The sequence below is a fragment of the Charadrius vociferus genome, unplaced genomic scaffold (genome assembly GCF_000708025.1).
Source record: "Charadrius vociferus isolate BGI_N301 unplaced genomic scaffold, ASM70802v2 scaffold59, whole genome shotgun sequence".
NCBI lineage: Eukaryota > Metazoa > Chordata > Aves > Charadriiformes > Charadriidae > Charadrius > Charadrius vociferus.
In genome coordinates, this window is record NW_009661371.1 from 8267045 (window position 1) to 8280689 (window position 13645).

Genomic DNA, 13645 nt, shown 5'->3' on the forward strand with positions numbered 1-13645 from the left:
GGATCCTGGTCAAACATGGCAGCGTCCCCCGCGGCCGCCCTTGTGTAAGAAATGCCGCGGCCCTGCTGAGGCGGCTGACGGGCTGCGGGTTGGTCGCGTCCATGGATGTCTCTTCTGATCCGTATCTGCCCTACGATGGGGGGGGAGGAGGAGGAGGAGGAGACGGCATTCCGCTCAGGGAGTTGCATAAACGAGGTACGCCGAATGTACGTTTTGAGTGACTTTGTTCGCGTATCTGGATGCGTGAGGCTGCTGTGCAGGTTCGAAGCAGAGGTGTAAAGGCTTGGTAATTACCGCAGCGCTTTGTTTTGCCAGCCTGATGCCTCTGGGAGGAGGAGGGTTCGGTTCTGGCAGGGCGCTGGGCTGTCAGTGACTGCCGTCTCTCTGGGCAGATTAGTCCTGCTTCACGTCTCAGCAGCTTGTGACTCCATCTTCGATATGTGGCAGTCTCATTCCTCTCTCTCTCTCTTTTTTTTTTTTTTTTTAATAATCCATAAACCCATCTTGTGCACACACACAAAAAAAGCCCCCACAACCCAAAATTGCGGTTGTGACTAACCGTGACCAAATTGGCAAGAGTTTATTAAATGGGCGATTTTCATGCCTTTCACTAACTTGACTAGGAACAGTGTTTGTCTAGCTTTCAAGTTTCTGTACGTGCTTTGAGACCTGACTCTTTGTTGACGTCCCTGATACGTGAAAGGAAAGCTGTACAATTGTAATATCTCAGTTAAGCCGATATTGATGAGCTCCTAAGAAACTGGAGCTTTGTGGTAGGTTCTTTACACTGTTGCTTGCAAGGAAGCAGATTTAAAAAGAAAACAGTGTTATCAATGTTCAGGGGGAAAAAAATCCTCTTTTGAGCTTGCCTTTTGTTTCTTCCTGCGAATTTAGAGCAGAATACGTTCTATAAAGATTTGGGTTTGTTCTGAGAGAAGTTGTAGTAGGAATAAATTAAAGTTATGCCTTCAAATTCTGAGGATATTAGTCTTTTTTTTTCTCTCGGTTGGATTTAGTGGTTACAGTTTGGTGTTTAAAAGCAGTAAACGTGGTAAATTCTCACTTTAGTTTTCTTTAAGTTGGCTAATCTAAAATTAGAAAGTTATCAACGTTTGTAGCTGCTGCTGATGGCATTAGAGAGGGCGTAGGCTGAGAATAAAGATATGATTAACAAAAGATGATTTTTTTTTTCTCTCTGTGTTAATTTGTTGTCTCACCTTTCCTTGTAAACTCATATTTCTATAAATAAATTAGGTCATACTTTTCAATGCTCTTCTACTGTTTTTATCTGTGTTTTAGAAGTTTACATAAAGGGTTATTTGTTGTCTTTTTATGATGAATGTTTTTCAGCATACGTTAAGAATATCAACAAGTTCTAACATGGCTTAGAGTATTTTAAGCAAGCAGTTTTTTCTCTGCCCAGATTATTATTATGTAGCAGGTGCTGGTTAGTTCTCTAAGTCAGATTTTAGAATCACTTCTTGGAAATAGAGGATGGTAATTTCTTGGAACATTTGCAAGGTGTCAATTGGAGATCTTATCGATGTATATAAATACCTGAAGGGAAGGTGCAAAGAAGACTGAGCGAGGCTCCTTTCAGCAATGCCCAGTGACAGGACCAGAGGCACAAACTGAAACACAGCAGGTTCCCTCTGAACATCAGGATTATTTTTTTTTTTATATTGTGCAGGGTGACTGAGCACTGGAACAGGTTGCCCAGAGAGGCTGTGAAATCTCCTTCCTTGGAGACAGTCAAAAGCTGTCTGGACATGGTCCTGAGAAACCAGCTGTAGTTGGCCCTGCATGAGCAGGGGGATTGGACCAGATGACCTCCAGAGGTTTCTTCCAGCCTTCACCATTCTGGGAGTGTAGATTAGTAGATAGTTTTAAAGATGGAAACTGCAAAACAGCCCTATTATTACGCTTTCAAACTCCGCAAGTTATAGTTAGACATTGAAATGTGATCAGCTGTATATTCCTGGAAATTACCAGATTTTAGTTGATTTTTACAATACAAAAAGTAGATGTATTTGCAGTGCGAATTGGTGTCTGGCACATTGGAGTATTGCTATTAAATAGACAGTTTACAAATACTGTAGTGAAAAAAGTCAAGGGTTCAACTAGGTGTTCCCCTAGTGGTGACACCACTAGGAGCCGGGAAGAGAATTCCCGATTGTGACTTGTCACTTTTTGCAGTTTCATTGAATTCCGTTAGGTCTTCCTATATTCTAATACAGTATTTCAAAACCAGTGTTACTGGTGCTTCTTTGGTTTGCTATCGTAAGTTTTTGTTTAAAACACAAACAAACAAAAAACCCCAGCAGTGTTACCGTAATCTCTGGCAAATCTTAATTTGTCAAGTGCATATGACTCATAAGAAAATTGAGTCTCCAGACCAGTTTGTTCCATAGATTTAATCAAAATGTGTGTATTTCCTGCTAATTTACAATACCACAGTAATCTGTTATTGTCATCTAGCTAACAAAATGAGGCTGAAAATACTAACAGACAAACCAGAAGTTAAAGTAAATTCTTGACATTTATTGTCTGTGAGTCTAGAAAAGGATACTCTGAAGATTATTTTTTTTTTCCCCTCTCATGTAGATTTCAGAGTGCTGTAATAACAAGCTAGAGAAAAGGGGTAAAGCTATTTTGAGAAAACAAGCTTAATTGTTGAAGCCTGTGGAATTTTTTCCCTTATTCACATACTGACAGCTCTTCTGTCCTGCAGAGCAACGTTCACGTCATGCAAAACTGCTTTGTAACATCAAAGCATTTGTTGCACTAATTGACTGCAGTAGCTCACCCAAAGTGGCTGTACCTCAGCAATGGTGAAATGACTGTTTAAATCATTAGGGGTCTTTGGGGTTTAATTAACGGCCTTTAGTAACGTTCAATGAGATGAAGTACAAAGTACTATAAGACATTATTATTAAAAGCCTGACCCGTTGGTTTGCATTAAGAAGATGGGGTTTTTTTTTCAATGCAAATAGTTGTGAAAACATCGAATAGAAAGATTCTGAAATATGTATTTATTAACTGTGTTTATCTTTTAATGTTGATTACTCATCATTATCTCTTTGGAAAAAATACAAATATTATTGAATACTTCTTATCGAGACTTCCTTAAACTTGCTCTGTCCTGAGGCTTCTCTTTATGTGGTACTAAATGCATCGTTCCAGACCTCCTTATATTCCCTGATACACTGAAATAAAACTGCAGCAATACAGTTCACTTCTACTCTCTTGTCTGGTAACTAAGAAAATTAAAATTACTACTTCTCTTCTCAGAAAGGGTTTTTAAGTCCTGATTTAGGATTGCATATATGATAAGTAACTGACAAGTACATTTTTTCATAAGAATTTTTAATATAATAAACCATATGCTGGAATATATGTTGTGTAAATAAATTGTGTTGCTCATTTTCTTTTGCCCTTGGATTTATTTTTTTATCATTTTTGCTAGCTGGACCCCTTTTGACACTTGCAAATTATCAGTATCTTCTTTGTCTTCCAGCCATTCACAGACATGCCTGCACTCTTTGATTCCACTCTTCCCCTTTTTTTTTTTTCCCCTAAATAAGCATTCATTTTACCATTCTTGAAACATTTGAGGTCTGAGCAATAGCAGTACATGTATAGGGGCCAGGCTACCAGTAGCAAAACTTGAACTTCAGCAGGCAGGAGGGTTGTTAACTCCCTTTTATTTGTTACATATACATAAGCGCATCTTAGATTTTAGATTTTTTAAGTCCTCAAGCAAAGTTAATGAAATGCTGTACCACTAATCTGCGATTGAGTCAGTAGCTATGAGATGTGAAAATTTATTGATGACTTAAGTTTACTGAAATCTAATTTTTTTTTTTTTTTTTGAGAGAGAGAGACAAAATAACTCACAATTTCATTTATTGTGTACCAATCACCACTGCATAGGTGTGACGCCTATTGCTTAGACTATACTATTACCAGTTACACTGGGGAAACCTCTCCACCCGCCCTCCCCACCACCCAGCTTCACCTGCTACAAGCTATGGGGCAGAGGACATTTAATAATATCGTAGGAGGAGTTTGAGTCAGATGCATACTGAGCCAGTTCAGGTTCTCTAAGTGGTCAAAGTTATAGTTTTGTATTTTAGGCTGCATTTCTGCTTATGGGCCTCTTATGTTTAAGAATTAGTAGATCAATCAAAAGCCATTAGGGACTGAAATTCTCAGTGTGACCTTTGAAGTAAATGGGTGTGAAAGTTGTGTACACGTGCTCAGAGCTAGAGTTTGACCCTGAAATTTTATTGGTAGCAGAGGTAGAGTAGTAAAATTAATTTTTAGACTAATTACAGGCTCATGACAGAAAGTGCAATCAAGATGATTATAGTTGTCTAACATCGAGTGCTTCGAGAAAAAGAATTACTTGGAGAAACTCAACATGGTTATGGCACTGAATTTCTCCTACACTTTGTTTTAAGGTTCTGAGTATAAAAAGGGGATAAGGATTTCCGATTACGAGCTTAGCATATTTGGTGGTTAAGAGAAAGTACTGTGAGATGTAACTACAGGTAGTGCTAGGTTACCTGTCTCCATGTGCTGTGTGACTGATAAGGTTCTCTATTAAGCATGTATTTCTCAATTTTGGAAATAATTTTGAGATGTACTATTATCTGAGATATTAGAAAGCTAATGAACAAACCAAGATTATGCCCTCCTTGGGCCTGAACGTGGCCTGATTGGAATAATCATATTAGCAGAATTATTATTTTTGTCGCATCCTGTCTTTGTCCTCCAAAGCAACGTGTGAGTAAGTAGCTCTTACATACATGCAGCAGCAGCACTTGGAAATGTAATTATCTAAATTACTGTTGTTCTGACTCTTATTGCCTTGGTCATCGTTAGATGATAGATTACTTCCCTTTTGTAATGTTTGCTTTATCTAACTTTATATGTTTTATACCTTTTATTTTTCTAATGTCCTTCCCGCACTGTTCACCTTCAATCTAAGTTGTAAATTTAGTAGTGTGGGGATCCCTGTAACTCTTCAGGTGTGTATCTGAAGTGCCTATGCATTATAGACATAGCTAAATAAATATAATCCATTCTGCCTTTAAGACTACAAGAAAAGAAATCTGTAATAATAAAGCCATTTTTTCTGCTGATTCATAGAAACAGAAATATTTCTTCCACCTAAAGTAAAAAGCTAAAGCTGTTTATGTTCTCTTTTTTTTAAAAAAAAAAAATATGCTATACACATTGAGGAATACTTGACCTGCTTTCTCCCGCCTTCTCAGATTCCTGTGGGTTTGCAGTGGATGCAAGTCTTCAAAAGTCTTGGTTTAACTCTGAGATGCTACTAGTCAGCTTTCATTTAACTCCTGCTTTTTGAAAGGTTATTTTTAAACCCAGATTATTTTATTTTTTTGGCAGAAGAAATGGAGAGGAGGGGATTATCACTCACTACTTTGGTAAAGCATTTTATTTCTTTTCCCTGTTCTTCAAATCTTGTTCTGAGTCTTTCTGTTTCCCACCTATCAGATTTTTTCAAGCTGTTTTTTTTTTTCCAGTTAGTGTATATATACAGTTTTGTCATTTTTGTATGCATTTTGATTATAATGCAGAGACCAATTTGTGCTTTTAAGCCTTTGTTGCAGTTTAGAAGAGCCAGCTGAAGAGCCTGGCTGAAAATTCAGAGTTAGACACAAAGGGGAACATATTATTTGATTATAAAGACTTGAAAATCATTGATCATCAACAGTAGCGACTGATGGCACTCAGGCATTGCATGCTGTGCTTCTGATTTTGAAATTTAAAAATTATTTCTAGCCAGGAAAAGACAATAGTGCTTAATGACTCTTCTTGAGTGGTTACAGACAAATTTAAATAAACTGACAATTGTTTCTTGTCTCCTTTTTTTTTTTTTTTTAATTGAAAGCCTCATACTTTGAGGTCTGAATATGGAGACAGAAAGAAGCTCAGGCACTGCCACGTGTTTTGTGTATACAAATCTTCTTTGTTACAAGTGTAAGCGATCCTTTTGGTGTGCGTTGCATCCGGGGTGCTTCCCCGCCTCCATTCCCCTTGCCACCTAATACCCAAGGACACACGGGTGAAGCAAAGCCTTGGATTAGTATCTGGCCTCCGGAAGGCTACAGCCCCTGCTGATTTTAGCACTCAGCAGGTTTGGATGGTCATCTCAGGGACAGCTTATTCTAGCCTTTGGTGTAAACTGATTAGCTTCATTTTCACTCACAGAAGTGCATTTTTTCTTCCCCCCCCCTCCATTCACACTGCTCAGAGTAGCACAAATGAAACCCATGGCACTGCTGTCAGCCGGAAGGAGAGCTGCTGAGGGCAAAACTGTGTAGTTGTGCACTGTCTAGAAAAGGGGATATATGAGCAGCAGCAAACTAGTGTATTCTTGCTGGAAGACTTGGCAGTTACGTAGCTTGTAGAGAAATACCTTTGAGAAATTGGGTCCTATTATTGCTCTCCTATTGACTCCAATATTGACATTGTTTATCTGTTGTTGCATTCACAACTCTGAAATGTAGTCACCTTTGGGAGTTTTTAGCTTTCTGAAATGGATGTTACTGTATAGTGTCTGGATATTAATATTTATATAGAAGTTTTGAATTGTTTCCAGCAGAAAGCCGTAATTAAAATCTAACAAGACCCCAAGGGTGCATTTATATATTTCAGTATAACCAGTCTGACAGCTTGTTGCTCTGGAAGGGGGTGAACTTGCTTGTCATTCCCCATCTCTTCTCTCAGTTCTTGCTCTTCCACTGGTTCTGCTTCTTGTCTGACAGCAAAGCAGCTTAATTCCATTTCTGTATAATGGCAGAAATATTTTTTTTTTGTTCGTTTTGTCTGCTTAGTTGGATTAGCATGTTTGCTTGGTTTACTGTGCAGTCAGATCCAAGGGTGAGACTACTGATCCAAGGGTGAGAGTGGGGGTGCATCACCAAGAATGGGAGGAACAAATAGGGGGAGCAAGATCTCCTATTTGGGTGGCAGCAGTCTGTTAGATCAGCTCAGCCTTATTGTATAATTATGTCCCGAGAGATACATCTCATTTCATAAAATGGAGTAAGCTGATGTATGCTCAGTGTGAGACAGAGCAGTGTATTTTGTGATGTTTATTCAGAAGATGCATATGCTGTATAGCATATAGAAGGGGTCTTAAACTTTATCATAAAAATGGTCCCTTTTAATTCTGTTAGTCACCCTCTTGAGCCTGTTCATATCTCAGTTCTGTACCTTATTCTCTATGGAGGCTGTAGCTGCGTGGGTTTGTTCTGCAGGTGATACTCAGTAATTGTTCAGATGGTCTCACATGGCAGACAACCACTTCAAAATCTATCACGCACAGTTTGATTACCCAGGATGCAGTATTTGTCTTAAATCTCAATGTTTCTCTTCTTCTTATTTTTATGAGAAAAGAATGAACACTGCACACAAGGAAAGAGCGGGGAAGGATTGTTGAACAGTTATGCAGGAATCAGGAGCATCAAGTATGTTGCAAAACCCCTTCCTTGTGTGAAATGGTGTTTAGATAACTGGGAAGCACTAGCTCCGTCATTTCTTTAACTCAAGGTGATTTAAGTGTACTTTCAGTGGGATTTTAAAATTGTAGTGTGTGGAAACTGGAACCCACTGCCTCCCCAGAAGAGAGAACACCAAGAAGAAGTGAGAACACAGGTGTGCTGGCTCTTCATTTCTTCATACCAGGGACAGGATAGCAGGACCCTGGAGATCTTTATGATCTACTTGGTTCCTTCACTGGGGACTTGTTCCAAGAGATCTGTGAAGTGAAAAATGCAACAGCATATAAATGTCGGCAACTCATGTTTTGGTTTGTTAGTGTTGTAAAATATTTCATTTTTAACTTGAGGTTTTTTTTAACTGTACTATAGTGAATAGTCAGCAATGGTCTGCTCTTGTTTTAAAGGTATTTTAAAGGTGTTAGTCCTTGCTGATGGGATCTTTTTCTTTTAAATTAATTAGTTAAAAACTTACCAGGTACTTTTCTTTAAAAAACTGTGACTTTCATCAGCTGCGTGTTGCCCGGGTTGCTTTCAAATCTGAAAGAAATCTACCGAGTTGCGAAAGGACAAACGACTATGGGGTCACTATGAGAGGAGGTAAGGCAGCCTTTGAAAATGCTGTGTGTTGCACCTGAAAAACGCTGTCTGTAATCTGCATAAATCAGCTTTTTGTCATGTTTATCATAGTTCTAACATCAATCAAGATTGAAGGCTGCTTGTGTGAGGCACATATATAAAATATGAAAGAAGAGATACTCCTTGCCTCAGAGGAAACATAAGGCAGGGAGGACTCTAATGTATAAAACAAAACTTGTGTGAGTATAGCAAATATTAGTTCTGTAATTTCTTTGTTTCTGTTTTACGTCAGGAAGGGCTAGCTAGGCAAAGCAAGAGGTTGGATCAGAGTTGGGAGCCAACAGCCAGTCAGTATAACTTCATGTTCAGAGGGAAATGAAGGAGAGTGGTATGGTAAGGACTGCTTTTTCTATCAGGTGTAGTGTCCTCTCAAGCGATTCTGGATTGTATTTTTTTCGTTCTCATTAAAAAAAAAAAAAAAGAACCAAACCACAAAACAAACAAAACCCCCACTTCTTCATAAATGAGAGCTTCTTTTATGGTGTTGGGATCTACTTATCTTACCCCACTTCTGTCCATGTAGCATTTTTGTTTGTTTTTGCTGTACCTCATTCTAGTCAGGTGTCCCAAAGTACAGTGTTTTACTGTTAACCTTAATGCTTATTACAGGTTTTTTCCTTCAACATGATGCAATATTCTTTATTAGGTTTTTGTTGGGATTTTTTTGGTTGGTGTGGTTTTTTTGGGTTTTTTTGGGTTTTTTTTTAACAACTTCACTTGAAGCAGTTCTTCAGCACTCCCAGCACTTATTGCTGAGAAAGAATTGTGTTGAAGGCTTGGAATTACATGCATTGAAGGACAAAAGTCAGCTGCCTTCCTAGAATGTAGTTCAGGCAAGACCTGCAGTGACTGAATTGCCTAAAAGAGGCAATTTCCTTTCTCTGAAGAAGCATGTTACTTTTATTGTCTAGAAGCTTACTGTCTGCAAGCCTGCAGTCTGTGACTGCAGCAGCCTGCCAGTTATGTGTTGAGAATACAGGATTGTTAAAGGTGCTGTTGGAGAAGAGTATGCTCGTAAAGGGATGCCAGCTACCTTAGTTTTGCAAAGTATGAAAGGATTGTGTTGAATCTGCTTTGTAAGGTTTCCTGTGAGGTGTATTGAGCCTCTGAGAGGATCAGTATATTGCTATTTGCCTCCCTGTAGTAACATGGGTTAGTCTGGAATAACACTAATAATAAAAGTTCTGCCTGCCACTTTTACTGTCTGCTTCCCGGTTTTATAAAGCCTTAAACAAACTCATATGTAACAAAAAGGAGGCTTTACTATCTTTACAGCTGCAGAACGGCTTGGGTGTGTACATGCAGAAAATGGAGGTGTTCTCTTATCATAGCTAGAGGCTGTACCTATATACCTCATGTGCTAAGTGCTTATGGTTTTTAAGACTAAGGCTGCTTGTATTTTGATGAAAAGCACTTGCATTGAGTTGTAGCCTGAGAGAGTCTTGAAACTTGAGGACTGGGGAAAAAGGGGAGGAAGGAAGGGGAAATGCTTTCTGACCATTGGGAATGTCCAGAGGGCTATGTTTGCTAAGTGCTACAATTTATCACGGTAATGATGATTTCCTGTTTGGGGGTTAGAATGTTGTGATGAAAAATCTGTGTTATGGTAAGGATTTTAACAAAATCTATTCAGTTTAAAATAAATTTAATAGCATTTTGATGAGCAATAAATGATGAGAATTTGCGCATGTGTATGCTGATGAGAATCATCGTCATAGCTGGAAGGAGCATCTTACTGTGTGAAATGCCAGAGAAGGAAGGGAAGAAAGGGAAGTGGGAGTTTGGAAGAGTGTTGTGTATTGGTAGAGGTATATTTCTCTAAATTCTCCTTTAGAATAGTTATGTGCTACATAGATCATAATACTAGTTGGAGAATGTGCTGTCCCACTGCTGTCAGACTTTTGCTAGATACAGAGCATCAGATTTTGTACAGCTGTCCTCATCACGGTCCTCTATCGGTTCTACTACACGCTAGTGCAAGGTACCACTGCTGCCTGTTTCTCACTCGGTACAAGAGCATAGCTGTGCAGCTGCATCAGGCATTCACGGCAGCTCTGTATTCAACAAAACTACCTCTTCAGCTTCCATCTTGTTCTGTGTCTCTTTCTCCGTCATACAGTAATCATTTATATTGCAATATTTGGTGTGCCAGCAAATGCTGGCAAAGTAGGAGCCTGACGCAGTTTCAGTGGCGTTTTTATTCTATCCAGGCAGTGACCATTCTTTGTAGTCTACTCGAAGTTCTACTTGGGGTCTGGTGCAGCGAGTACGGTGCCATCCCTGATGGTTTCCCTGGAGGGAATTCCAGTTCAGCACCTTGTGATATGCATAAAAACATCTGTTTCTGTTTGTGATACATTTATAACTCTCAATTCTCCTTTGCCTTATGTGGCATAGGATTGCATGCTCCTTATATAGCTATACCAAGCTGTAGCTTGATACTGCTTGCTATATAGCAGGGCATAAAACCAACTCCCCCTGGGGCAAAGGCAAGCTTTTGTCCTACCGTGATCGCTCAGGTTCAGGAAACTGCTTGATCACATTGTAACTTTGTAGGAGATTAATAAATAAACTGTGGCTGAATTTAATTTATGTTGTCTTGCCTTGCGAACGAGCTTAATTTCATGCAAAAATATAATTTTCATAATGTATTCTGTTATTCTTTTAATTTTGAGAGCTAAACTAATCATTACAGTGTTAATTTTGTTACTGCCTCTTCCACAAGATTTGCTTGCCCTTTCAGCTAGGCAAACATGTATCTTAGACTTCCTTTCTAGTTATGAGACTTGGAAATGGCAAGAGAATTGAATCCCTTATCCTAAAGCAAGGTTTTCACAATCACTGCTATTAGCAACTCTGATTTAATTTGTTGTTGTTAGCCTTTTATTAATGGAAGCATAGGTAATGCTTCTTTACATCTGCCTTAAGAGAGACTAGCAGCAGCTTTGGGAAGAGATTTACAGGGCTTAGCTATGGTGAATAGACGAGGGAGAGTTTAATGTGGCATAGACTGGGGAAAAAAACAGTATTAAGAAAGATTGCAGCCAGGCTAGCATGAGAGAATGGTATTGGCATTGTTGAGGACTTCTGTCCTGCATTTGCATTCTCTTCTTTTACTTTAAGATATTTTTTTTTAAAGTAAACTTTTTATAGCATTTTAAGCTTTTCTATACGTAATGTTTATATGTTATGAATAGTAGTTTGTGTGTTGAAAATTTTAGATTGCATTTTGTCTTAATAGGATTTTTGTGTTATTTTATTGTGTGTTGTCTTTCACCACTAAGAAAATGTCCAAATAAACACTGCATTATATAGCAGACATAAATGAGACCTCTCAAGCAATAGATGGCTGAGGCACACTTTTGGGTCTGAGTATAACGCCAGGTGTCACATTGCTTCTGCTAGATCTCACACTTCACAAATTTAAAGGGAAAAGTTTTACTTATGTATAAATCTAATTGTCAGTTGTTGGTGAGAGCTGGGGCTGGTGAACTCGGCATTTGTAGCATTTGAAAGCTTACACGTAGGCCCTTTGAAGACCTTTTTTTTTTTTTTTGGTAAGTTGGAAACTTCTGCTGACAACACCAAGAGGCTGAGCCTGCAATAAAAAAACCTCAAAAATCCAAACAAGCAAACCTAACTCAAAAAACCCCACCTGACCATCCCAGTGTCAGTCTGGTGAAATGAGTTCTAGTCCCTGACTGAACTGATAGAAGTCTTGGCCAACTTGGGCCTACATCTTTAAGAGTAGAGGTTACTGTGGTATGCCATATGCTGTTGGCCAAATCATTTTGTTCTTAGTCAAACAAGTGAGAATAAACACTCTTTAAATTATTGTCTAAGTTAACCTCATTATAAACGTTCCCTTTGTATATAGCAATTAGTGTTGCAGAAGCAGTTTGTGTTGGGTGGGCAAATGGTGGCCATACTACATTAGAGGCAGCCATCCAGCAGAAAATTATACTTGGGGTCTGTGAATATACCACGGGAACTGAAAAAAGCCAAGATATTACAGAATTGATCACATTTGAAAGCTTAAAAAAATAAAACTTTCTTGATCACTTGTGAAGGGGGAAATATTCTCAGTATTCCTATTGCTCTTCTTATTCTGATCACTGCAAGAAATACTGTTGGGGATGTTGCTCTGCAAGCTGCTTGTGAAGGAACTAGCTGGTGATCACAAATTAGTAGAAGACATTTTCTTTATACGTGATTTCCAACTTTTCATGACTGAGGGCTGTTCTGAGAGTTAACCTGAAATAAATAAATAAAAATTTTAAAAAATAAGTATTTGCTTGGCTTTCTGTTACATTTTGGCTGCACTATAATCTGTTGATAATGTATTTTAGGTTTAGTTTAGACATGGTTGGATGGGGCTTTGAGCAACCCGGTCTAGTGGGAGGTGTCCCTGTCCATGGCAGGGGGGTTGGAACTAGATGATCTTCAAGGTCCCTTCCAACCTAAACCATTCTATGATTCTATGGAGAAGAGATTGGTAATCAGTGGTATGTATATTTAAAAATAACAGGCAACTTATGGAAGTGTTGTGAACTTTATATCTAATCACCTGGTTTTGTTTTCTTACAGTCAGATTTTCCTCTGGTAGTTCATAAACTGCAATAAACTTCAAGCTAAATGTGTGTCGAAGGTGCTCATTTTTTCTAGTTTGTTCTGTTGAAGTTTCTCTGGACTGCGCACAAACCAGAACAACAGTATGACTAGTACATTCATATTTAACCAATGGAAATACGAAGTCATTAGTATGCAAATTTAACCTGCAGATGAGCGACAGAAAAAAACAGTGACACGCAACATTGACAGACCTAAATGAAGTAAAACATGCATATTACAGGAAGGGTCTTAAATACTTATTCAGAAATGTTATATGCCATAGTGCATATAGTGCACATTAGAATACTTCATTTATTGCCGAATTAATTCGTTCCTGTCTTTCCTCTGCCACAGGAACTCATTATACGATGACAAATGGAGGAACTATCAACAGTTCAACACATTTACTGGACCTTCTGGATGAACCAATTCCTGGAGTAGGAACATACGATGACTTCCATACCATTGACTGGGTTCGAGAGAAGTGCAAAGACAGAGAAAGGCATAGACGGGTACTTGAGATAAATAATACTCAGAAAATATTTTTTGTTGGATGTTGGAATTAAGGTCTGATCTAGTAACACAGACAAGTTATGTGCGTACTTTAAATTTGTAAGTAGTTATATCAGCTAGAACTACTTGGCTGCTATTGTAAAAGCACTGATTCATCGATACCTGCAGTCCTGCAGTATTATAACTTGGAAAGGAAACAGTAACACAGTGGGAATAGTTCCCTGTTACCCAGATGACATTTTTACAATACTGCCTTCTTTGCATGTTAGTTTATTTAAGGCTATTTTCCAGTGTAGATATATTTGTAATAGTACAATAGTGCTTATGGTGGTACGTGTACAGAAAAGCGA

At 38.5% G+C, this 13645-nt stretch overlaps 1 protein-coding gene across 4 annotated transcripts in view; it reads left to right on the forward strand.

The window, feature by feature from the left end:
• Window positions 1-13645, forward strand: part of CLCN3 (chloride channel, voltage-sensitive 3) — a 54797-nt gene that overhangs the window by 15091 nt on the left and 26061 nt on the right. For 3 of the 4 annotated variants that reach the window (XM_009893737.1, XM_009893738.1, XM_009893740.1), the window contains exon 2: window positions 13137-13294. In XM_009893737.1, the coding sequence (XP_009892039.1) occupies window positions 13137-13294 (158 nt within the window). Of the gene's footprint in view, window positions 1-101; window positions 196-13136; window positions 13295-13645 lie in introns of those variants that run through there. The other variant, XM_009893739.1, reaches the window with a different exon arrangement.